General features: G+C 39.8%; 1 protein-coding gene and 1 long non-coding RNA gene across 4 annotated transcripts in view; both read left to right on the top strand.

Moving 5' to 3' along the window:
• The first annotated feature begins 167 nt into the window (after positions 1-167).
• LOC144459424 (uncharacterized) lies at positions 168-5,838 on the top strand. Its single transcript, XR_013488405.1, has 5 exons — positions 168-531; positions 1,288-1,409; positions 1,581-1,626; positions 2,300-2,354; positions 4,275-5,838. It is a non-coding gene; the product is annotated as an uncharacterized LOC144459424 (long non-coding RNA).
• A 3,345-nt stretch (positions 5,839-9,183) lies between these two features.
• Positions 9,184-27,742, top strand: part of csnk1db (casein kinase 1, delta b) — a 40,649-nt gene continuing 22,090 nt past the window's right edge. For 2 of the 3 annotated variants that reach the window (XM_033610507.2, XM_033610508.2), the window contains exons 1-2: positions 9,185-9,661; positions 19,680-19,790. In XM_033610507.2, coding sequence (XP_033466398.1) covers positions 9,586-9,661; positions 19,680-19,790 — 187 coding nt within the window. In that variant the 5' untranslated portion in view covers positions 9,185-9,585. Of the gene's footprint in view, positions 9,662-19,679; positions 19,791-27,742 lie in introns of all 3 variants that reach the window. The other variant, XM_078163419.1, reaches the window with a different exon arrangement.

Below are 27,742 nucleotides of genomic sequence, written 5' to 3'. Positions count from 1 at the left end.
AAATGAAAAAAAAAAAAAATCCTGAAAAAAAAATCAGATGTTTTTACAAATAGAACAAAAATGGGAAAATGATCCTGAAAAAAATTGCCTATTTTTACAAATAAAAAGAATATATAAAAATGATCATGAAAAAAATCGTTTTTATAGATAAAAAATATATATATAGTAAAATTATCCTGAAAAAAAAAAGAACTGTATTTATGGATTTAAAAAATAGAAACCAAATGCAAAAATTTAGAAGAAGAAGAAGAAGAAGAACTGTCCAATGACAACTCTGCGTGCCTTAATTTGAAAATACGTTAGTTTGAATGGCTGTGCAGCGGGACATCGGCGCGACTGCCCATCGATTACCTAGATTAATAACTGGCTTATTTTACACCTGCTTGCTTATTTAGTGAGTCGTGGCTTGTCATTGTTAACGGAGAACAAAAAAAAACTGGAATATGGAGACCACGTAAGGGTCCGGCGGGATCTGTTTCGTCTTCTAACTACATGAACTTCACGTTATTACTATTATTCTGGCGACATCAGGTAAGAAACCATTCCCTGTTATATTTTCTCTAAGTTGATAACCTAACGTAACGTTATTGTTTGTAGTTTCATGTCAATTACTGTCTAGTAGTAGTCGGGAGGCTTTGCTTGTTCTGTTTGTAGGCAGCAATTCTTTGTAATGACATTAACATTACGTTACATTACAGTTGGTTGTTGCTGAGGTAACCTAATTTACGACTCAGCTATAACGTAACGTTCAGCACTGTTGGTGAATGAATTTGAGATGTAAGCTTAAAGTACTGTATAACGCAAACCGTAATGGTCATGGTAACGTTAGGGGGTTGATATAGACACAATTTAAGAATTTCACCAAAACATGCCCCTTTTTTCATAAAATTGCCTTTTGGAGCTGTGTGTGTGTGTGTGTGCGTGTGTGTGTGTGTGTGTGTGTGTGTGTGTGAGAGAGAGAGAGAGAGAGAGAGAGAATACATATATATATTGTATATACATAATATATACATATATACACACAGTATAAATATATGTATGTGTCTATGTATGTACATATGCACAGTATATAGAGAGAGACATAACTGACAGATAGAGACAGAGCATGTGAAAGTATGTGTGTAAATGATTAGATCCTCCAGATGAGCTGGTTGGAATGTGTGTGAATGGGTAAATGATAGACATGAATTTAGAGCACTTTGAGTGGTTGATAAGACTAGAAAGGCGTTACATAAGTACAGTGCATTTACCATATTCTTCACTGTGTCCAAACTGTATTTCACACAGTAAAGGACCCCTTGCAGTGCATCACCTGTGAGATCACGAGAAGGCTGAAGAACCAGGAGTGACAAGATATCACTGGATGGTGGGGTGCATAATTAAACCCAGGGACAGATGGACAAACAGAGGCAAGACATACAGTATTGGATTTGTTTCATGAAAGCAAGTTCAGATCAGTCACAATGAGAATGTTTTCTGTGAAGCTGTTGAGTAGTACTTTGCATGCCCATGTCTCCAACAGTAAGCCAGTGGTTGATAATGTTTGTGTAATCTGTGTGTGTTTTCCCCTCATGATCCAGAAATTTTGGGAATGAAAAAGCTCCTGCCACAAGATCTTCAGAGCCAGTGAGTATTCATGTTATACTGACATAAAGACAGTGAATGGATAATGTGCACACTAGTGGCCATATTACTGCCAGTTTGTCAGCACATGTTTCATTTTTAATTGTTTTCCCAAGAATTGACAATTATCTTTTTGTGAGATGATGCTTGTTAAATAGGATTTTTTCCCTCTAGTCTAAGTGAATATCTTGGGCTTTGGGGAACAATGATCAACATTTTTCACCATTTTATAGACCAAACAACTAACACAATCATTTTTATTTACTTTTTGTATCAGTAGCAGCATAACTTACTTGAATCTTGAAGTGCCAAACGTTGTTGGGTTTGAAAATAAATGAAGAATGTAAATAAGAAAAGTGTTTAGAAGTGTTTTTGTAACTTAATAATAGTCAACCAAAAAAATAATCACTAAATTAGTTGAAAAATTAATCGTTTGACTAATCTACTAATCGAAAAAATAGTTGATAGATTAATCGGGAGAAAAATAATCGTTTAGGACAGCCCTAATATGATACTGCTTGTGCTTGTCTTGGAGAAAGTTACAAAGATGTAATACAGTATTTGACACAGCCTTGTTATGTATGTGCAACTGCCTGGTTCATTATGAGTGCATTTTACATTCTCACCTCCAATACTGATGACTGCTAATGATGAGAAACTTGCTTATATTTTTTAGGACAAGCATTGGAGCAGGGTTTACGGGGGAGAACAGGCACCCTAGTCCATCATTGGTAAGTATCAACTGCAGTATGTAAGATATGACCACTATTCCAAAGCTTAAATTGTGATTACATACTATTATTAACTATGATTTTTATTGAGTGTGGGGTGCACTGTGAGGCGCCTCCAAAGACGTCATCTGCCTCCAGATAAAATTCAAATCTAATAGCTGGGTTTCAACCTGTAGAGGGCACTCCACATACAGATTTTAAACTATTTGCACTAAAATGTCAAGATTTAGACCTGAATCAATCAACAACATTGCTAAATAGTAGTAGGACTTTGTTAAGATGTGCTTGTTACGGCCTCCATACAAACACAGAAATCATGGCTCCATAGGGGCAGGAGGCTGCAACATATAAAAGAGGACGCCACACCAAAAGTAACAGCTTACCCACAAGCTTTATTTTTATAACCCAAGATATTAACCAAAACACAAACAACTAAGAGAGAAACAAAAGGGACTGGAGACCCCGGCCAAAAAGAACAGAAGGAGGGAAGACGCTGAGCCAACCACGCAGTGGGCTGTCGCTCCCAGCGTCTCCCCCTAAACTACCTAAACAGGAACTAAACCTAGAATAAACAAAAAGACGAATAAAGTAACTACCGGTAATCTCCAGCCCAAACTAAAACAACAAACTAACACAACAAAACCCCAGCTCCTAAATGAGCATGGGGGAAAACCTGCTTGGGGAAAGAAACAAAGGAGGAAAAGAGGAAAAACTCCTCACCACCTGTGCTGGTGTCTGTGCCGTGTGCCGAGCGCTGTCTCTACTCTCCCTGTCCCTCTTATCCCCTCCTCCTCTCTCTACCTGAGGGCCGATTGCACTCAGGTGCGCAGCAGGCAGAGGGAGGAGGGAGACAAGCCTGACAGGAGAGAGAGACAGCGCAGGCTGCTGCACGTAACAGTGCTCTCTCTCACTATTGGTGTGTGGCGCTAAACCAAAACTACAGTTGCATCCAAATTACCCAGAGGTAAGCAGGTAGCACACACAGATCTTCAGAAAAGATAGACACATCTCGATTTCACCAGTTTATTTGGCCATGTCAACTAAACATGCTAACGCATGAAATTCTCTGATGAAGGCCACCAGGCCAAAACGTTAGCATGTTTAGTTGGGACTAAACATGCGAAAATTGAACTGGAAAAAACAAGCTAAAAACAGCAGACGACCACCCTGTCAATGACTCTCCACCTGTTTCAAAGGTGAAATTATGAACTCATCATGATAGTAATGCTAACAGACAAAATAGAGACATGGAGAAATATAATTTTTAGTTTTTCAGTACCTCCTGGGGGGCTCTGAAGAACTGTTTGTGAATAATTGGTTGATATTGTAAATTTACATCTGAATACATTAGATAAATGGTTTTAGAATCAGTTGTGGTTTGTACTTTATTTGTAATTATGTTTCCCCTCCCCACTTTAATTGAAACTGAAAATATTTAGATGTATCTACTTTGTATTTCTTAAGTATATTTTCATTTGAGGATATTTCACAATAATCTTAAAGATTATATTTTATGAGGATTGGAAAAAACGTCTGCTATTAATCAGTACAGTAGTTAAAATATTAAATATATTACTTTAAAAACTGAATCATTAAATATTGGCGTTTGTACTTCTACATTTTTTTTAACATTATTTTACATCTAAACAAACACTGCAAGTTACAGATGATTTTAATCCGTTTTATGAGCATGTGTTGACACTTTATTGAAGGCGTTTGATTGTAATAATTGAGGAAAAATCTGTAAAATAACGGTATTTTTCTGCAGAACCTTTAATGACAATTCCTGTAAATTTAATGTTTTTGCACTTTATTTGAATTACAATATTTTACTTTTATTTGACGGTTTTTGTTTGGCAGCCATAGCTACCAGTCATTTACCGTTTTTTTTACTTTTTTTTTTTTTTTTTTTGTTAACAGTGTATTGCAAAGGATGAGGAGGAGGAGACAATGGGGCTGGATATTAATGGCCCTGTTTACACCTGGTACCTGTCAGGTAATGGTCAAAGGTAATGTTAGTCTTGTGATGATAACAGTTAGCCATGTCTCTGTGTGTGTACGGGTGGACTCTCACCAACTGTCCCTTGCACAGAGATGGGCAAGGAGGAGCTGAGGGAATCAATGTGCTGCGTGCAACTCTACAATGAAAGAAGATTTTACCCATTTTAAATATTAACTGCTGTAAGTGTGTAGCACAAAAAATCTTATGCCGGTTAAAAACAAATTGTGTCTTTTTTCACACACAGAGTGGAGACATGAGATCCAATTGCAAGTGGTCACTCGACATGCATGTGGAGATACATTCTAATGCCAGGTGTGAACAGACAGACATAGAGCAGTCCACTTGTGTGACAGATGCATGTTTACACCAGATCTGAACTGGCTCAGCGCTGAAACACTTGAACATTGGGTAAACTATGTATTATCAGTTTTGCAGAACTCTATGGGTAAACATTTCAAATGAAGTAACAGCTTGTGGTGTGGATCTGTTCACTGTCTGCTGAGACCTGTTCATGTACCTGATGAGAGCAGTACACTGTGTGTTCTGTAGTAGGCACATGCACAGATACGTTTTGATGCAGGGATAGAGAACAGTAACACTAATGATTGGATTAAGCCTCCTCAACTCTGGCAGCTCCCCAACCAGCTGAAAGTACACTCTGTCCTCAAGCATCAAGTGCTTTAGGTTCACTGTGTTTACAGCTCAGAGTTACTGGAAAGTCAGCATGAGTCTTTACTAAAATTCCCCACATTTAGCCAAACTACTCACCAAGAGCTGATTTTGTCCATCAGTTAGAATGAATAGTGAGTAAATAAGTGAGTCAATACCATCTCCTTTACTGAAAATAGTCATCTTATACAAGGTAAATACTGGCCTGAGACTATGACATGATATATGGTCAAGAAGCAGCATACACCATGAACAAGTCACTGGTCTACAGAAACTGAAGCATTGATGCCATGACAGGCAAAAAAATGAAATAATAATAAGAATCAGGTAATAACATCAGATTAGAATCAGAATCAGAAAAACTAATTATTGATCCCCGAGGGGACATTGTGATTCATTACAGTCGTTCCAATGCAAAGAATGGAGAATTATAAGAAGAAAGAATAAGAGCATGAATAGCAGTATGTAAATATAAAGTAATACAATAAAACAGAAATAAAAATGTGCATTATGCTACAATATTTAATACTAGTGTTCAAGATATCAAGAATAAAAATGTTTACTGTTGTGTCTGTAAGTGTGTAAAAATACAAATGTGCATTGTGCTACATTACACTGTAGGAACTCGTGTTACACTCAAGAAATATAAAATATGTATTCTGCTATAATGTTCACTACAATATATACATAAGTAGAATAAAAATAAGAATAACAATAAACATAAGAAGTATGTACAATTATGTGCATCGTATGTTGAATAAATAAATACATTCAAGAGGCATTGGTGAGAATAAAGTCATATACTCAAGAACATTGCACGGTTGAATAATTGTACCAATCATTGCATGGTTAAAAAAAGTGATTGTACCTTGAGTCCTGTTCCCTAAGGTACTAACATAAAAAGTTTCTTGTTATATCAAAATGTTTTCATGCTACAACAAGAAACTTTTGTGCCATAACAATAAAAGTTTCTTGTTATAACATGAAAATATCTTGTAAAAACATAAAAACATAGAAACATTTTTATAAGAAACTTTACTGATATTGATCAGTTTTTTTTTTGTTTTTTTTTGTTTGTTTTGCTTTGTTTTTTCCTGGTGTGGCGTCAGTATGCTGCTTTACTAGTCTATGACAAACACATTCACACTCACATCCTCACCCCCTGTATGGTCCTGTGGGAAGAGACTGGAGCATATCTGCTGTCAATTGTAGAAAGGAATTTGCATTTCACATGATACAAAAGGTAAACACCCTTGGTCACTTTTTTGTGACTATTCATTTTGACAATGTATCATAAAAATTCTCAATTATATTTAATTACATGGCTAACTGATGTATTTTTAATGTGGTGAACACTGTGATGTTTGGTTTGCTGGTTATAAAAAAAATCTATTTCTCTAACTGACAAAGTACAAAGAATTTTTCAAGAAAGAAGTGGCTGTGCGGAGATGATCACCAGAAACTTTATTCCTGGAGTTGAATCATTTCTGAAATCAAGAACACGATGAGACTATGTTAGACTGTGAAGACACAGTCATTATTCCTACAGGATGGGAATGCGGACTCCATGCAGAGCATTGGTCTACACGTGCCTGCCAGTAACCCAATCTGTGGAACAACAGGTCTGCCATGTGAGCTGCCTCAATGCTGTGTTGACTGGCCTGCAGGCAACCAATGAGAAAAAAGTCTGCGTGGCTGGTCCATATGCAGCCAATCAGAAAAATCTCAACTCAGATCAGAGGGTGTGGCTAGAGAGCTGGAGCTGACCTAACTTGGGAATGAGTAGGACCTCCTCTGTCTGCCTGTCTTGTCTGTCTGTTTCATCTCTAGCTTTACATGTAATCTATATGAAATTCAAGCATAAAAATGACAAAGTGATGGCACTTTACAAAATCTGCCAACACAAATCTTTCATTGTCACGGTGCACTGAATTTTTACACTGAATGAATAACACCAGTCTATCATCAGTTATTTGCCACTCCTTTTATTTCCTGAAAATTAAATAACTTGCAAAAATATTAGATGTCTGACTCAGACTCTATTGGAATGTATTTCCATGTGATTTTTCTACCTTAGATGTGTATAAACCCCAACAACCAACAGACTATTACCTTGTTTTTTCACCTTGTTAAATAAATTTTCATTTTTGTTAGGCATAATAGGTGTGTAACAACACACAGAATGTATGTGTCTCTACTCACTGGAAACTTGTCTGTCTGACAGTGGAAACTGGTCTGTCCAACAATAGATCAAGTTACACTTATAGGAATGAGAGGCAGGTGTTTTGCTAACCACACTCCCATATTATGCATAGCAGAGAACTGTTTGTTAACACGTCTGTTCATGTACAACACAAAGAGAACATGTGGCGCAGCTGAAGACATGAACTGGGAACTTTTTTACTGAGTGTTTTTGATTTGGTTTACAATGATCAACAGCAATTCTTGCACTATAGACAACATTGCTTATTGCTGTTGCTTCTGTTTTTCTTTTTTTTTTTTTTTTTTGAAAAAGCCACACTTGTTGCTGTATTTATCTGAAATCATGAGACCATGAGATCTGAGATCACATGCACATGTGTCCTGTGGACCTCAATAAGTTTCATCCTTGTTTGGCTGAATCAGCCCTGCATGGCACAGCAGTCAACATGTCTGTAGTCACTTATGTAAGGCTGGGTGTGTGTCTGGAACTGTTTACATATGTCCACCCATGTAATGCATTATAGTATACCATTACTACTTCTAATAAGTAAACAATAGAGTTATTAATATTTAAATTATACAACAGTTAGTTCCGGCCCTGCAATCTGATTGGTCGAGAGACAGTAAAACCGTGACGATATTGGAGTACAACATCACAGTTATTTCACTGTGTATGTATCACTCCACCTCACAGCTGATTGCAATCAACAATCAAATCAAAACTGACGGTTAGTGTCAGTTAGGTCAGCAGTTGCGTTGTAGGCTAATTCATTCATCCACTGTCAAACAGCCAAAAATATGGATTTATTTCCTAAAATAAGTTTTGAATTGAACTATGAATGGTCATCAGAGGAAGATGAGGGAGAGGAGAAGCTGAATCCATCTGAGCACACATCCAGGTTTGTCAGTGTTTCATCAGCGGAGCTCAATGACTTGGAGAAAAGCAACATACTGTCAGATCAGAAGGCAGGCTGTGTCTGTGAAGCGACAGTCCACCATGCAGTCACCAGAGACTTATTTCACCGGCTGCACAATTAATGGAAATGTGCAGATAAATGTGTATAAAGAGTAAGTGCCTGGTGCACCATGTCTACGTTACAGAAATAAGGCCTGCGGCCTCGTGCCTACGACCGAATCACAGCCGTGACGATATCATAGTACAACATCACTCCCTCTCGTGTGATATTGCTTAATTGTGGACTTGGTCTCAGTATAGGTCTGACTTTAATATTGTGCTTCTTAATGGGGACAAATGGACAAAATTAATATTTTATTAGATATTATTACATAGAGAAAGAACAAAATTAAAGAAAAGAGAAAAAAATATATGAATAATATAAGAATATATATAGATAAATTCAGAATACTGTATCATTAGTTAATATGGTATTTATCAAACACATAGTTTTTATTGCCTTTTAATTTTCAAGGAATTACTGTGGGGCCGTATTGTAGTTCTTGATGGAAAAGTTCATATATATATATAAATATATATATATATATATATATATATACATATATAGTCTACACATATATATGTGTGTGTGTGTATATATATATATATATATATATATATATATATATATTATTTACAGTATATACATAATGTTTTCATAAAACGTGAAAATGTGTTTTTTCTGTAACTGAACAGTTTGGCAAGTTTTTCCTTCTTCTACAAAGTAAAACGTCCACCCGAAATATTCTGGTATACGTACAGTGATTTTAAAAAAAGGCAGGTTGTTTCATCTTCTAATTTACAGAAAGAACCAGAATATTCAATACGAAGTCTGAATCATTTCCATCTCTTTTAACTGGATTTCTTCGATGCAGGATTTTAAAGGAAACCTTTAACTTTATTATCAAAACCATAATCCACCAGATATACTGTCTCAACATTTTCTTTGATTTGCCTGACCCCTGTCGTTGCTAGGGGAAGTGACGTCAGCAACGAATGACAGTTTTCACGGTCGAAGAAAATAACCCGTCAGCGGAGAGAAGCTGTGTGCGATTAGGGATAAGTCTACCAACAAAATCCGTCTCCATCCTTATGTTTTTGGGCAACAATGATCCCCAAAATACGAAGAGCATAATCTACGCGTTTCACACTATCGAACGACATCGATATTATATGTATTCGTTTCTTAGAAAGATTTAAAAAGGATGGTGAAATTTGCATCGTTACATTGGGTACTGGGATCCTGGGGGCGGGGGAATGTGAATTAAGGGGTTGGAAACCAGTAAAATAAGGTGGAATATTTGCCGAGGTAACGTAAACAAACGGCTAAAAGCTTTTCATCGTTAGGTACTGCTAAGGTACAAACGAGGCAACTGTAGGAGCCAACGTTTGCTAGAATCGAAATGGAGCTGAGAGTGGGCAACCGATACCGACTGGGCAGAAAAATCGGAAGTGGATCTTTCGGGGACATATATTTAGGTGAGTAAATTTTGTTATCTTAAACTTGCCTGTACTTGTACCATGCAGATGTAATTCCGCCAATAGACATTCTTTACTAGGAACCTTTAAAAACACTTCCGAGTCCAAATTGCATTAGGCTGGTATCATGTTTGTATTTACCTCAGTGTACGTCAGCAAGATACCATTTTTGTTAGTTGTTACCTATCCTTACCTCTGTCTTAGCTAAGTTAATTAACTAACGTTACTGTGAGTTGAAAAGCTTGACTGATTGGTGGCATTGCAGACATTATATTCAGTAAATGTAGGTAATGTTAAGGCAGATAGCTTGTTTAACTGACGTCATGTTAGATAAGAACCCATGACAACTTAAAGCTAAGGGACTGTTAGTTGGGGGGGGGGTTATTATTACCTTTTTTTTTTTTTTTTTTTTAATATATTTTGGCTTTGGGGAGAGGCATACAAATTTAAATGGTTGCATCTATCTTATTCCTAGCCCCCATGACACCTTGCCTGAATTTTGGGTGCAACTTAAAGCGCTGAACCGAAACTGGCGTTTTCCAGTGGTTATAGTACACTGACGTTACGCTAATTCTCTTTTCTAGAGTGACTGAGAAAATGTTGAACACACCACTTGTTACACCTCAGACAGGATAATGTGATCATTCCTCTGTCATCCCTGGCATTGGTTAGTGGTTAAAGTGCCTTGCTACGTTAGCGTATTGTTAAATTTAATAGAGCCCAGGCTAGCTTACAGTAAACATCTATTCCTTTTAGAAGGTGATCCGTGATTTCTTACCGTTCGTAAAGACGTCAACACATTCACTTAACATTTATCATAATTCAGGGTTAATTATAACTCCATGTAAAGTGAATAAACGTGATGTTTACTAGCTAATGCTCTGCTTGTCTGTCTGAGCAACACAGTTTACATGTTTCTTTAACTGCTGATTTAATAAATTAGAGTTATACTGAGTGAAACATGAGACAGAATTCAAAAGGTAGATCTTAGTAATATAAAGTAGTAGTATAAATTTGAGCTTTAAACAGCGATATTTCATCAGAATCACTTTATTCTACATCTCATTTAAAATTCAAAGGGTAAGGTTTCAAAATCTAATAACTAATTCATGGCAGAGGAAAAGTGATGAGTTTTCCGCCAGTCACTCAGGGAGACTCAAGGAAGAATATTTGTAACTGTTGACAGTCAAATTTACAAAAAACAACAAACAAACAAAAAAAATCAGCAAAAGCCCCTTATACACTGCCAGATTTTTCCGTGAATGTTGGGCTGTTTTGCCGGCCAGCTGCGAGCGTTTATACACACAGAAGCGGATTGGTGAGTTGATCCGAGGCGCCCAATTTTCCACCTTGTAGGGTAGTCATATTGGCGGAACCCTTTTAGTTTAAACAGACCGAGGTGGCCTTCTGCAACGGGAGGGGCTGTTGATGACTTGTGGGAGGAGCTGTTGATGACGCGGCACATGCGACCCACTGGCGGTGGATAAACAGGAAAGAGCTGATAGCAGGAATACGTGAGCAGCTAGTAGCAAGAGGGAAACACACTTACAGACACTGTAAAGATGAGCAACTGGGGAGACAAGGCATTGCGCACCCTCCTTGCACTCGCAAACGAAGAGGCCATTAACCTACAGATGACGAAGATGGTTAAGAACGGGCCGATTTACGAGAGAATCGCCGCCTGACTAGCCGCGGCTTCCCTCCCATGTCACTGTTTACGTCACATGCTGAGCCACATGTTTTGTTACTTGCTCATGCCCCCCATTGCCCTGAAAAAGGTGCATTCTGTATAAACAAAAGTAGGTAGGCGGCATTTTGCCGCACTCCCCGATTTTGTTTTTATACTGCCAATGCAATGCAATGAAAAAAAGACTGGGCTTTCCTGCAAATTTGCACAATTCCTATCTAAAAAGGGCTACTGTCACATCCCTGCCACCCCCCTCCTGTCATACAGAAAGTATAGTACCTAACAATAATGTTGACTTATATTAAACTTTATAAACATTCAGTGGTTATCATACAGTGTGGAGCGTAACTTAAGAAAAACAAAGCTGTGTATAAGCAGATTTAGCCAAAACTGCAGTTGTTTGCCTGGAGATTCAGGGTTTTCATTTTACGTCAAGTCTGCAGCCTGTGGTCCCAGCAGTGCATGGGGACATCGGTGGCCGACTAGCCCGCACACAAATTATTAACACCTTATAATAAGTTTCAGACAGACCTCTCTTACAGTTTCAAAACATCTTAATCAGCTCCTTGTCATTTGACCATTTCCAATGTATTGCTTCTTTCCCAATTGCATAATTCCCGTCTAAATGTCTGCTCGTTGTCTCTAAAACAAATAGCCTAGTCTACGACAGAAAGGAATGCATATAGGCCTACATTTTTTGCAAATAAATACTTTATTGTTTACAGTTCATGTGGTTGATTAATAAATGTTAAATAAAATAAAGTTGATATTTTTTCTCTTTTTAACTGGGGAAACAACAAGCAATAACAATACAACGTAACAAATATAGTTGATCTTTTTCTCTTTTTAACTGGGGAACAATACAACGTACAAGAAATTCAAATTCATTTTATTCAAAGGGACACATAGGTCCGTGCCCCCTCTTCCAACATATGTGCAGGCGCAGAGAGTGGCATATTAAGTTGTTGCTGGAGCAACTGAATTTCTAATTTAATTTTTTCTTTTTCTAGCTCTTACTTCTCCTGCTCTGTCTGTAATTTTTTGGTCTCCATCTCCACTCTGATTATTTCTTTCTCCAGCAGCACCTGTTGGAGATCATCCCGCCTGCTCCTTTTCTTTGGTGGTGGTGGTGGTGGTGCCTGGCTGCTGGCATGAGTGGCACTGGCATCGCTTGAGTCTGAAATTAAATAAGTAGGCTAATTAGGGAAAATCGCATTTATTTAGTTTCACAAGGTGAATTTCCGGTTTGTAAATAATTGTAAATAATTTAGAAATGCATTATAAGTAGCCTATTTTCTTCTACATTTAAGTTAATAGAAGAAAAGGTAACAAAGGGGCAGGAATATAGTCTAAGTTTGACTCCTACTCCTTTTTGGACATTTCTGTTTTGTTTTTGTTTTTATTATGCCTATAACACTGTGGGCCGAATTCACAAAAGGATTGCATGGCTTTTGCGGCCGCTAAACCGGTAAAAATGGAGCAAACAGATACCGTCTAATTCACAGAGCACGCGCAGAGGGTGAAATGCTCCACTAACTGCGCTGCCAAGCAGATTGCGTCTCGGTGCTCTGGTGTTATTTGCACGTATTTAAATGAGGTAATATGCATATATTTGGTGGAAAAATTGGCCATTTCTATGCAAATGAGTCTCATTGATAAACAACGTCTAATTGACTAACACCAGCGCTAACAGCCACACGCAGTTTGAGTGAAGTAAATAACGTCTTTAGAAAGCTGGTGCAAACTGGGCGCTCCTCTGTGGAAGCCTCTCACCCAGACTTTCCAGTGATTGTGGCAGCAGTGATCGTCTGTTAAATCAGTCTGTAAATAATATTTTGACATTATTATTATAATCATTATTATTTTAATGGCATCCAAAGATATTGATGCGTTGAACAGGTGACAGTCTGCGGTCGTTCTCAAAACGCACTTCTGTCACGCACTTCAAAAGCAACTTTCAATAATTTATTTTACGAAACGGGGGAAACAAACGTGAACAAAAACGGTTCCATAATTCATATTAAATTCAAAGATAACGAAAAAACAGCTACAAGTGAGAGGGAATAGTGATAAAGTGGTCAAACTTGGTCAAATCCACAGCCTCAACCCATCGACACTGTTAGACTGACTCACCAGCAGACATCACTACATGAGGGTATACAGTATTCAGTACTTTGCCAAACAAAGTCTGCCATTGTTTTGCCACGATGTTCTTGGCGCAAAGCCAACATTTATACTTTGCCATGTGTGGCTTATTGCAATCAGGGGCAAATCAGGGGCAAACTGCACTCAGCTGCCAAACTTTGTGGGCGTGTTTGTGCTGGTATATCATTAGCGCAATATCCTTTGTGAATAGGACGTTAAGATGGTGCAAACTGCGGGTGCAAGTGAAGTGCAATTCAGGGTGCTATCAGCGGCCGCAGTTCAAACTTTGTGAATTCGGCCCTGTATTTTTTACTTTGGTAAAAAAAAAAAAACAAAAAAAAAAACAAGAATAACAAGCACCCTAGCTAAATAGATATAGTTTTATGTAGAATCCACACCTTCGCAAACACTGCTCTCCTCATGAAGGTGGTGAACATCCTCTCGCTCTGCCTCTGGCTTGTCCAGTGATGGTGGTGGACTGATTGCTGGACCACTGCCGCTTTCGACGCCATCCAAACCAGTGAAGGCAGGGGAATCCTCCCCAAATACGTCGACAATGATGTCACTATAAATCGAGGTTTTTGGGGGAGGACCCTCGCCAGTTGGATGGGTTTTTTTTGGAGGAGACGTCTTTTTTGGCTTTGCTGAGGAGATCTTTCAATTTTTTTCTAATGTCAGCCTCTGTCCAAAGGCAGCCAGAGTCTGAACATGTATTGATTACCCCCGTTATCGCTGCCCATAGCGACTGTTTCTTCTTATTCGTGATGACGTTTGACTGCTTGGCAGTCAACACGTCTCTGTGCTGGCTGTATAGCTCAAATAGTTTTCTAATTTCTATGTCGGTGAAGTTACCCTTTCTTTTTCGTTGATCCTCCATGTTTTCTTCAAATTAAATTAACTGTCAACACAGATTAAACAGGCTGTCAACTGTCAAGCTCGCGGGGTGAATCCACGGCGCGTCATTTGACGTCACCGTGCTCCTCTTGGCAGGCCGGGTGCGGCATTCCAGGGGGCATTCACATGGATGCGCACAGCTAAAACTGGCATAGCTAAGACCAGGCGTAAGCCCTGTTGGTGCAACCGGCGTAAGTCCACTCCTTAAGACTGGTCTTAACAAAGACCGTCTTAGGAGTTAAGACCAGGCGTAGTAAAGACCAGTTGGTGCAACTGGCCCCTGGAGACTACAGCCCTAATGGACATCCCAACAATGCTTCTGTGTTACAGTCATCGACTGTCAGTAGTAATGACAAACTTGTAAGTCATTTCACAGTACCACTGCTCTGACAAAACCTATGTAGATTAATATTTACAATGACTTGTACAGCACATTTGGCAGGCATTAAATTTGATGGTTGTTATTTTAGCCAGTGTCATAGATAGCCAGCTAAATGAATGATTAACATTATCCAAGTTAGCTTAAACCCTGTTGTCTGTTAGTAGTGCTGCACGATTAATCTAATCACAATTGCAATCGCGAAGTCAGGCTGTGCAATTACATGACCGCACAACAGGCTGCAATTTGCGATTTAATGTAAATAAATGTTAACGTTTGTGCCTGTGAACGTGACTACCTGTCCTGTAGTGTGTGGAGGTTGTTGACATTACGCCCACAAGTTATCCTGGTGTGTGCAGCACGTATGGTCAGGTGACCACCTAGCGTGCAACTGTGACCAACATAGGCGCTGAAGAAGAGCATGAGCACGACCATGAACAGGCTGAGTTGGTCTATTATATGGCGATACTTTGGATTCAGGTACGGCAACGTTGAACAGTAAGACGTGCTTTGTAAAAGTTTAAAAGTTAAAGTCACCATGTCCCGCCACAACACGACCAATCTATGTCAGCACTTGAGACAGCACAGAGAAAAGTAGGAAGAATGCATGCGAGAGAAAGCCAAGCCAAGTAACGTTAAAGAGAAAGAGACAACTGAAAGCCGCCAGAGCCTCATAAAACAAAGAACAATTATGTAAACATTTGTAAGTATCACAGGGAAATCACGAACTCCATAACAAACTGTATAAAGCTGCTGTGTTATGGCCTATTCACTTGTTGGAATTTATCATTTACGTGACAACGCCTGAACGTAACACAGGCAACTGAGGGCCAAATTCACAAAGAATGAACTGCAGCCGCTGATAGCACCTTGAATTGCACTTCATTTGCACCCGCAGTTTGCTCCGTCTTAACATCCTATTCACAAAGGATATTGCGCTAATGATATACCAGCGCAAACACGCCCACAAAGTTTGGCAGCTGAGTGTAGTTTGCCCCTGATTTGCCCCTGATTGCAATAAGCCACACGTGTATGGCAAAGTATAAATGCTGGCTTTGCGCCAAGAACACCGTGGCAGAACAATGGCAGACTTTGTTTGGCAAAGTACTGAATATTGTATACCCTCATGTAGCCTAGAGATGTCTGCTGGTGAGTCAGTCTAACAGTGTCGGATGGGTTGAGGCTGTGGATTTGACCAAGTTTGACCACTTTATCACTATTCCCTCTCACTTGTAGCTGTTTTTTCGTTATCTTTGAATTTAATATGAATTATGGAACCGATTTTGTTCACGTTTGTTTCCCCCGTTTCGTAAAATAAATTATTGAAAGTTGCTTTTGAAGTGCGTGACAGAAGTGCGTTTTGAGAACGACCGCAGACTGTCACCTGTTCAACGCATCAATATCTTCGGATGCCATTAAAGTAATAATGATTATAATAACAATGTCAAAATATTATTTACAGACTGATTTAACAGACGATCACTGCTGCCACGATCACTGGAAAGTCTGGGCGAGAGGCTTCCACAGAGGAGTACCCAGTTTGCACCAGCTTTCTAAAGACGTTATTTACTTCACTCAAACTGCGTGTGGCTGTTAGCGCTGGTGTTAGTCAATTAGACGTTGTTTATCAATGAGGCTCATTTGCATAGAAATGGCCAATTTTTCCACCAAATATATGCATATTACCTCATTTAAATACGTGCAAATAACACCAGAGCACCGAGACGCAATCTGCTTGGCAGCGCAGTTAGTGGAGCATTTCACCCTCTGCGCGTGCTTTGTGAATTAGACGGTATGTGTTTGCTCCATTTTACCGGTTTAGCGTCCGCAAAAGCCATGCAATCCTTTTGTGAATTCGGCCCTGAGTGTGTGTACGGTGCCGTGCTGTGCTGCTGTGCGAGCAGCGTGTTTTGACTGTGCATAACAGCTGTCTGTTGATGATTATTTACACTGTCCATAACAATAACTATGTCAGGTTAGGTCAGTGCCCCCCTAATATAATGTAGGGGAAACACTGAATCAAGCCTCATGATACCATTTATTTATTATATTGTAATCGCAATCGCAAATCACGATATTGTCCACCAAAATCGTGATCGCACAACTGACATTTCGCATACCCCAAGCAAAAAGAAACAAAACATTTAAAAACAATTTGTGCAACATATAATAAAGACACATCACAGTACACCAGGGAGCTTACCAGATGATGCAGCCTCACTGTCTGCTCTATGTAGCGTTAGCCTCCTTAGCTCAACACCGGTGTCTTATATGTTACCATTCATCCATGTCTCAGTGAACACAAAGACGCAACAGTCCCTCACTCTTCAGTTAGTGGATCTCCGTTGTCAGATGTAATCCATTTCATGTCCAGCGAGCGGACGTTCGCCAGAAGGCTGCTGGGAACAGCTGGTTTGACGGGGTTAGCTGTTAGCATAGAGCTAACCCCTCTGGCGCTCCCCCTGCTCCTGTGTCCTGTCACAGCGCTGGGGCCGGCATCTTCCCTTCGGGACAGCTCCAAGCGAAACCATGGTCATCTCAGGTTACTAGTTTATATCCACAAGCCTCCCTGTTACTAGTTTATATCCACAGGCCTCCCTGTTACTAGTTTATATCCACAAGCATCCCTGTTACTAGTTCATATCCACAAGCCTCCCTGTTTCTAGCATATTTGTTGTCTCACAGACTCAAGGGTGGAGGGTGTGGGGGGGATGTTACGCCAGCGGTTACGTCTGTCGGAGGCCTCCACGTGGGGAAGACAGACAGGACAGGAGAAAACTCCGACCAATCATTGCATTCGGTCCGAATGCAATGATTGGTCGGAGTTTTCTGAGAACCATATGAGAATGGTATAATGATGAGTTTTCATCACTGGTGGAATTCACTTACATTTTAGTGTGCCATCAGCGTATTAATAGCATTTTAACCTAAACAAAGAAAAGTGTAAAATTTCCAGAAAGTTAAGGGTTGCTTTAATGCCAGAAATAAGGTCCAGGTTGTAAAAAACGGAACTTTCCCTTTAAGTGCGGTGAGGTTTGTGGACCGTTACCTGCCACAATTAAAGTTTTTCCAGGTAGTTTACATGGGAAATATTCATTCTGAATGAGGGTTTACATGGGAGATCAGTTTAATCGCCTTTATTCAGGTCTGCGCAAGGTTTGGGGCAGGGAAGGTTTCTGATTGGATAGGGGGTGGGGCGGATGTTACGTGTTTATGTTTACCGGAAGAAAACACTGTAGTCCTTGCTCCAGATAACAAGATGCTTGAAGACGTCGTTCTTAGTGCCTTTTTCGGGCGTGTTTTGCTTATATTCTTGAAGCAGCAGTACGACAACAACCTTGTTCTGCTAATGCTTCATCTGTTGAGGAGAAGAGAGGTAGAAGACCGTGCTGTGGCGAATGGAAGCCGGTGAGTCCGACTGCTCTATCTCAGCCCGTTGCTATGCGCGCTATATACGTCATCACGCCAGAAGGGCAAGGAAACGAGCATGCGCAGAAAGACCGGAATGAACTTAAAGAGGAATGAGTGTATACATGCACACAAAATTCTTTCATTCGGAATGACAAACGGAATAAACCACCCCCTTTTAATCGGATTTAATTTCAGTTGGAATAACTATTTTTCAATCGGAATGACCGTTTACATGACCACTTTTAATCGGAATGGCCTTTCATTCTGATTAAAAGTGGAATTAAACTGTCCATGTAAACGTACTGACTGAGAGAAATGTGAATGGCTCGTTTCTCCTCTGACACGTCACATACCTGTGTGCCGCCACGGCTCGGCTGTTTTTCTGGGCAGTCATGACACCAACGAAGACTTATTGGATCTGGAGCCAGGCTTCTCGGTCGCCTGTAAGCCGTTATCTTGTGCCGCAGAGCACTATGGCTGCGGTATTTGACAGGAATACGTATTCCTGTCTGTGTCTGTGACCCACAACCGGCAGGATTCGCCTTTCGTTTCTGCTGCTGGTTGAAATCTGTACTCGATTTCTTTTGCTCGCACAAAACTATTTTTAGTCGCAAATGCGAGTAAAATGCTCGCACCGTAGAGCTCTGGAAAACAAATCACTGTAGCATATATAAACAAATTTAGCCTAGAAGTAAAAATAAATAAATAATAACTTTCACTGCTTAAAGATACTCAATAGCTCAGCTAATACCTGACATGTCACTGAAAAACAAACCACTGCAGCAGCATATTGAGTGCCAGGTGGCCAACTCGCACCGTTATTGGCCAGCATGCGCCGTTATTGGACGGCGCATGGACACTCACCCTCTTGTGATTGGACTTTGAACTTATCCCACAGTAGTGGTTCCATGAGGTACCGTAGTACTACGGTACTCCAACATTATGGTATCATATGTACCGTGGTGTTTAAGTACCACGGTCTACCGTTGGTACCAGTATACCGTGCAACACTACTGCAGGTGAAGACAGAGACAGCTACACCAGAGCCAAAGTAGCCTATTTTTCAATTAATTTATTTTAGTGGCTATTGGATTAGAGAAGTACGGTTACGATAATTGTAAACATGCTGAGTATTACAGGTGGTAATCGGCCAGATAATATAATAGGTTGCTCCCTTGTTTGTGCTGTTCCTCTCTTAGTCTGTTGTTCCTCAGTTCTTTTCTCAGTGTTGTTCTCGCTTCTCTTTTTTCCCACACTGCATTCTGTATCAGCACTTTTATAGTAGCAGTCATACAGCTGTCTCTCATGCTTAATCCCAGAGCTGTACATTCATTTTTTATGCAAATAGCACTGTTGTTGTAAAGGTTGAAAGTTTTGTATCACAGGCAACAAAAAAGTAGATAAAATCGAGGCTTTCTGTATAACAGCTTATGATATTGGTTAGTGGTTGTTTTTCTTGTACTTTTGGGTGAAGTGAACCTTGAACATTTGTCCTTTTCCAGGCACAGACATTTCAGTGGGTGAAGAGGTTGCGATTAAGTTGGAATGTGTGAAGACCAAACATCCCCAGCTCCACATCGAGAGCAAGATCTACAAGATGATGCAAGGAGGAGGTGACGTATCAGTTCACACACGCACTGGGATCCTCATGTCTCATTTGACTTGTGTTCTACATCTCAGCCCTAGTGTGCTCAGTTTCAATCTCCATCACCCCAATCAGAGTCTAACTTTTTGACTTGCGCAGAGTGGTTTGGCACACTGTGAAGTGTCTGATTCAATCTGCCAAATAAGTTGAGATAAGAACAGCATACATATTCTACCAGTATTCAGATGAATGGGAGGAGCGACATTGTCTCTGCGATGTTTGAGTATTTTTGGCCCGTTAAATGCAGTTTGTATACCATTTAAACATGCTTTTTTTGAGTCTGTCATCATCAAGGCCTTTAAGGTTAGTTATGTATTATTTTTAGGCAATTAGTATTTGTATGAGGTAGTGTTAGGAATGCCAACCTATTTAAGATTGTGTTATATAGCTTATTGATATAGTTTAATTTTGAGGCACTCATAGCCTCCTGCAGTGACGTTTTGATTCTCCTGTTGAGCCTTGTGTTGTGCTGATATGTGGGCAGGTTTAACATTATATTTTTAAAGCCACAGTGTGTAGGAATTTCTCCCATCTAACGTTGAAATCATCTGGTATACTGCCAGATATTAATATATACTTTCAACATAATGTACCACAGTAGCCAGAACTATAACTATAGTATTATTACTTTCAATAATGTTGCTGTAAGCTACTGTCATTACCTGCATCTCTCTCTCTCTCTCTCTCATTGTCTCATACGGATTACTGTTAATTTATTATGCTGATCTGTTCTGTACGACATCTACTGCACGTCTGTCCGTCCTGGAAGAGGGATCCCTCCTCAGTTGCTCTTAGGCTATTGTAATATTAATGTGCCTGCTGCGGCTGGATCTGTGAGCGTTTGGTGGCTAAGAAGAGTGTAAAGAGTGGGTCAGCTCGATCTTACAACTCCTTCTTAGTGAAAGATCTTCTTAAGCTAAGAGCGATCTGGGAAACGCGGCCATTATCATGTCAACATACAGGGAAAATGTGTCCAGAGTTTATGACATTTAGCGGGAGAGCTAGAGCCATTTGACTAAAGCTGACGTTATTACTGCTGCAGCATGATGTTATTAGGCTAAATATTACATTTCTAACAGTGTCTGAGCTGATTTATTGACACAGCATGCTTGTAGGCTGCTGTAACGTTAGGGTTACAGAGGAAATAACAGGATGTGACTTAATGGGGTGAAAATATCGTTAGTGAAACAGAAACAAGCGTTAGTTAGGGGACAAGAGCCAAGAGTCACAAAGACTCACGTATGTTAAAAGCTACTTACAACCGGTGTATTTACTGTAGGCTATGTGTCCGGGGTCCTTCACCTGTGGAACGAGTAATATGACCACTAACTTGTCCTCAAACGAATGCATGTTTGGGCCCGGAGTTTCAACTGACAGAGAACCGGCACGGTGCTGGTTCCGAACCTAATTAAGTAGGCTACTTACAACGGCATGAAAGACAATCTGATATTCTGTTTGTTGTTGGTTATTTCCTTAAAAACTATGATTTTATTCTCGTAATATTATGACTTTAATCTCGTTAAATTACGACTTTATTCTCGTAGTATTAGGATTTTTTCTCAGTTATGACTTTATTCTCGAAATATTACGACTTTAATCTCATAATATTTTGACTTTATTCTCGTAATATTATGACTTTTTCTCAGTTATGACTTTATTCTGGAAATATTACGACTTTAATCTCATAATATTTCGACTTTATTCTCGTAATATTATGACTTTTTCTCAGTTATGACTTTATTCTCGAAATATTACGAGTTTTTTCTCGTAATATTTTGACTTTATTCTCGAAAAAAATCTTTTTTTTCTTCAATGTGGCCCTAATACTCCGTCGTATTTTTGTATGCCTTTTTTACTCATTTATTTTAATACTGTACCTGAAGTTTGAGCAAAAAGGAAAATGTTTCTTAACAGGTTAAGAAACATGTCACTGGCTACGGTTACATGATGGCTTCTCATTCGGAATGAAATAAATCTGAATGAAATCATTCGGAATTAAAGTCTTTCCAGGTAGTTTACATGGGAAATATTCATTCCGAATGAGGGTTTACATGGGAGATCAGTTCAATCGCCTTTATTCAGGTCTGTGCAAGGTTTGGGCCAGGAAACGTTTCTGATTGGATAGGGGGCGGGGCGGATGTTACGTGTTTACGTTTACCGGAAGAAAACACTGTAGTCTTCGCTCCGGATAACAAGATGCTTGACGACGCCGTTCCTAGTGCCTTTTTCGGTTGTGTTTTGCTTATATTCTTGAAGCAGCAGTACGACAACAACCTTGTTCTGCTAATGCTTCATCTGTTGAGGAGGAGAAGGGAGGTAGAAGACCGTGCTGTGGTGAATGGAAACCGGTGAGTGCAACAAGTCCGACTGCTCTATCTCAGCCCGTTGCTATGCGCGCTATATACGTCATCGCGCCAGAAGGGCAAGGAAACGAGCATGCGCAGAAAGACCGGAATGAACTTAAAGAGGAATGAGTGTATACATGCACACAAAATTCTTTCATTCGGAATGACGAACGGAATAAACCACCCCCTTTAATCGGATTTAATTTTCAATCGGAATGCCCGCTTTTCAATCGGAATGACCGTTTACATGACCACTTTTAATCGGAATGGCCTTTCATTCCGATTAAAAGTGGAATTAAACTGTGCATGTAAACGTACTGACTGTTTTTGTTTGTTTGTTTGTTTGAGATGATTATTGAAAGGCTGGTTGTATCTTGGTTAAAATGTTCTAATAACGCAAAGATAGAAAATATTGCAACATCTTGCGTGCTGTAAACTGGTTTGAAAAAAATGAAATCGGAATCGGCCAAAATCGGAATCTGCCATCCAAACACTCTGCAAATCAGAAATCGGTATCGGCCCAAAAAATTGTAATCGGTGCAAGTCTAATATTTATGAATGCAGACATTGATTTTTGCCAATGAACAACTGAAAACAATGTCCCTTTAAGTGGCAATTAAAGCAACACAATGGAGGATTACGCTTTTTACCTCACGGGGTCCCCCTACAGACGATAAATGGTATTGTCTGTTACAACTGTCACAAAAATCTTAATGCTCGTGCATTTGTTGACAAGCCAACGATACCGGTGAACTTCCTGAAGCTGGATGTGTAATGCGTGATCATCATGTCTTCAGAACAGGTAAAGTAGCCTTATAGCATTTTGTACATACATGATTAGGCCGATTGCTTTATTTATTTATTCATTTTCGAAACTCAGAAATGAGTTGCTCTCTGCATGTCAGGGCTGACCTTCTTCATACTTTATCAATACATGTGATCAGCATGTAGAAAGCCATATTTCAATCTGCTCTGTCCACAGTCTCTCATTCACCGCTATTATGATTTACGATCACGGTCGACACAAGCACATCGCGTTCGCGGTGCTAACAGCAAACTGTTAATGACAAACTAAAATGAAAGCTGTCTGTATGTAGGCTAACACTTTATGTACCTGAGGCAGCTGACCTGCAGACAGTGAGTCTCTTAAGTAGAGGGTAACAGCAGTAACAGCGCTAGGGATGCACCGATCTGATATCTGGATCGAATATCGGCCCCGATATCATCAAAATAGATGGATGGGGTATCTGAAAATGCAACCTATACCTGAGGCGATTCTTTCCCTTTAAATCTATTGCGACGCGAGCTACGTCATACGTCATGGAGTGAAGGAGAGAATCTGCTGTGTAGAGGTATTTCACACTATTTCAACTGCTGTTGCACAGTTATTTATTTTTGTTAAGAATAAATAGTTCATCATTGCATTCATCTGTTTCATTTTATCTTAGGTAAGAACTGTGTAGTCATCAATGCCTGATGACTCTAGTCTTTTCTGTTCTACAGTACAGGCCAAAAGTTTGGACACACCTTCTCATTCAATGCGTTTTCTTTATTTTCATGACTATTTACATTGTAGATTCTCACTGAAGGCATCAAAACTATGAATGAACACATGTGGAGTTATGTACTTAACAAAAAAAGGTGAAATAACTGAAAACATGTTTTATATTCTAGTTTCTTCAAAATAGCCACCCCTTGCTCTGATTACTGCTTTGCACACTCTTGGTATTCTCTCCATGAGCTTCAAGAGGTAGTCACCTGAAATGGTTTCCACTTCACAGGTGTGCCTTATCAGGGTTAATTAGTGGAATTTCTTGCTTTATCAATGGGGTTGGGACCATCAGTTGTGTTGTGCAGAAGTCAGGTTAATACACAGCCGACAGCCCTATTGGACAACTCTTAAAATTCATATTATGGCAAGAACCAATCAGCTAACTAAAGAAAAACGAGTGGCCATCATTACTTTAAGAAATGAAGGTCAGTCAGTCCGGAAAATTGCAAAAACTTTAAATGTGTCCCCAAGTGGAGTCGCAAAACCCATCAAGCGCTACAACCAAACTGGCACACATGAGGACCGACCCAGGAAAGGAAGACCAAGAGTCACCTCTGCTTCTGAGGATAAGTTCATCCGAGTCACCAGCCTCAGAAATCGCAAGTTAACAGCAGCTCAGATCAGAGACCAGATGAATGCCACACAGAGTTCTAGCAGCAGACCCATCTCTAGAACAACTGTTAAGAGGAGACTGCGCCAATCAGGCCTTCATGGTCAAATAGCTGCTAGGAAACCACTGCTAAGGAGAGGTAACAAGCAGAAGAGATTTGTTTGGGCCAAGAAACACAAGGAATGGACATTAGACCAGTGGAAATCTGTGCTTTGGTCTGATGAGTCCAAATTTGAGATCTTTGGTTCCAACCGCCGTGTCTTTGTGAGACGCAGAAAAGGATAACGGATGGATTCCACATGCTTGGTTCCCACTGTGAAGCATGGAGGAGGAGGTATGATGGTGTGGGGGTGTTTTGCTGGTGACACTGTTGGGGATTTATTCAAAATTGAAGGCACACTGAACCAGCATGGCTATCACAGCATCCTGCAGCGACATGCCATCCCATCCGGTTTGTGTTTAGTTGGACGATCATTTATTTTTCAACAGGACAATGACCCCAAACACACCTCCAGGCTGTGTAAGGGCTATTTGACCAAGAAGGAGAGTGATGGAGTGCTGCGGCAGATGACCTGGCCTCCACAGTCACCGGACCTGAACCCAGTCGAGATGGTTTGGGGTGAGCTGGACCGCAGAGTGAAGGCAAAGGGGCCAACAAGTGCTAAACACCTCTGGGAATTCCTTCAAGACTGTTAGAAAACCATTTCAGGTGACTACCTCTTGAAGCTCATGGAGAGAATGCCAAGAGTGTGCAAAGCAGTAATCAGAGCAAAGGGTGGCTATTTTGAAGAAACTAGAATATAAAACATGTTTTCAGTTATTTCACCTTTTTTTGTTAAGTACATAACTCCACGTGTTCATTCATAGTTTTGATGCCTTCAGTGAGAATCTACAATGTAAATAGTCATGAAAATAAAGAAAACGCATTGAATGAGAAGGTGTGTCCAAACTTTTGGCCTGTACTGTACATGTAAAGGTATAGCTTTTTAGGTCAACCATGGTATCGGATTGGTATCGGGTATCGGCTGATACTCAAAGCCACAGCAACGGGATCGGTATCGAAACTGAAAAACCTGGATCGGTGCATCTCTAAACAGCGCCAGGTCACCATCAGTCAGGCATCCCTCCTCCTCTTTCAGCTCTCAACAGCGTGTGAAAGCCGGGCCAATATTAATCCTTGTTCAAGCTCTTATTTTATTGCTCCCCCGTTTTCTTTTCTTTGTCTCCTTGGACAACACCTTCACCTTCTTCCTTTTCTTTGTCGCTTCAGCCATGACAACCACGTTTAACTTCCTTCACCTTGGTTCAGCTACGCTACTCTAAAGAGAGGAGGGGGATATGACGAGGAGGGGGATATGACGTATGCTGTGAAGCAGCCAAATTTTGTAGTCTTTTTTTGTGTCCGGGTTCCTACCCGAACCCTGAAACTGCATGGTGCGAATGCAAGTGAAACAGACGCTCTCAAGCAATGACAGAGGTGACATCCAACCTATTGTGAGCTGATGTACCATCACAAGGATCTTGGATATATATTTTGAGGGCTCAAAAACTCCATTGTGTTGCTTTAAGTTACAAGGGAGTACTTAAAGAAATGTGTTTTCAAAAGTAATGAGCATTGTGTAATTTGTTTCTTTTCCCTTTTTTTTGAGTGATGACCCCAACACCTCTCACACCAAAATAATCTGGATTGATAAATAGTTCTACAGGATAGGGCTGGGGCAATTCATCAACATAATCGACGTCGTCATTTACAGAAATACATTGATATGTAAAAAGTGTGTCGGCATGTTGCAATCACGTCACACCTGGGACACACTCCCTGCATGAGCAGCGCATGACGGCTACCTTGCTGAACTGATGCGGCTTGCACGACTGCTGTGTTCATACAGACAACGTTGTTGCTGCTACTGCTATTCCCACTATTAAAAGCCAGTAGTCACTCATTTATGGAGCCATGCAAACCACTGCATGTTTACAAGATGGAGACAATGTGGCTTTGGCGACCTGTACCTGGTTAATGCATGGATTCTTCTGGAGAAGAAGCTGCAGCAAAAAAAATCTTGCTCACAAATTGGAAATGACTTCTCACAGTAGTACAACTGCTTTGCACAGACACTGGAAGCGAAAGCATCCCGGAGCCCTTTGTTTAGACGACAGCTGATGGCACTGTCCTGTTGACTTTTTGGATTATCAACACCCAGAAAATCTTTCTGTTAGTAGTCACTTAAACTTTCTGCTAATGTTACACCATGTGTGACCTAATGTTGTGATTTGGCCGTTTCATATTTTCTGTTCACTTTAACGGACATGCACAAGTACGAAAATGACTTAAACCAACAGTAGTCTGTAAATTGTTTCAGTTACTTTCATGTCACACACTGATCCAAAATACATTTACCACTCATTATCTAAACTGCAATATCAACTATATTACTGATGAATTAAATCCATGTTATAAGCATTTTAAGTTCAAAGCCAAGTACTTAAGTTCTGATTTTCCAGTTCAGGGAAAGGACTATCATGATACATGGTGATTAAATTAATCTATGTGTCACAGTGGTTCTTTTGAATTTGATGTCCAGTATTTTTCTGATCAGACCCCTGGCAAATAGGGTCTGTTATCATTATTGTAAATAGTATTATTTTTATTTAATTTTTTTTTTTTCACAGCAGTGATGTTAATCCTAAAATAGGTAATTTTTGTCATTTATTTAAGAAAAGATAAGTTTATGATATTTATTTTTAGGTAAATTAATTGTTATATTTATTGAGTAATGAAAAAATAATACAACAAATTAGTAATTAGATTAATTGACTGATCAAAAAATATTCATCAGTTGCAGCCCTACTACAGGTAAAAGCAGCACTCAAGTTGAGGGGGGATGGCATCCCCCTTGAAATAAAAACGGTCAAAATCATCCCCCTTCTTAAACTGCCATCCCCCCTTTCCATCCCTTGTGTCTTTTTTTGAATGAATGTGGTATTACTGCTATATCAACATATTTAGTTTTACCTTTGGTTTTACACATATCGAGTAAAATACTGTGGGTGAGGGGAAACATGCAAAGATATTTTTATATCATATCTCAGGGAACTGCGCCATGGATGTTATGCCTGTGCCCTATAGAGAGCGCCTGAACAACGCATAGTGCGTCCAAATTCACACCTGTTCTTCTCTATGGATTTTCTCCACAACCGTGCGTCGTGGCTCAAGCACTTGTCGGTAGTCCAATGTTTTCACAGCGAAAAAAAAAAACATAAAGTTACACTAAAATTATGTATAACAAAGCTTTCATACAGCTTTGCACACACATCACTCTTGGATGGATTACTCATGAATGCAGGCTCGCACAGAAATGCCACGTATATCACATGAAAGCACAGGACCAGAGCTTTCCAGTGGTACCACACAC

Source organism: Epinephelus lanceolatus, chromosome 21 (assembly GCF_041903045.1).
Source record: "Epinephelus lanceolatus isolate andai-2023 chromosome 21, ASM4190304v1, whole genome shotgun sequence".
Taxonomy (NCBI): Eukaryota; Metazoa; Chordata; class Actinopteri; order Perciformes; family Serranidae; genus Epinephelus; species Epinephelus lanceolatus.
The sequence above is the reverse complement of the archived record's forward strand: the minus strand, read 5'-3'. Positions and strand labels throughout refer to the sequence as shown.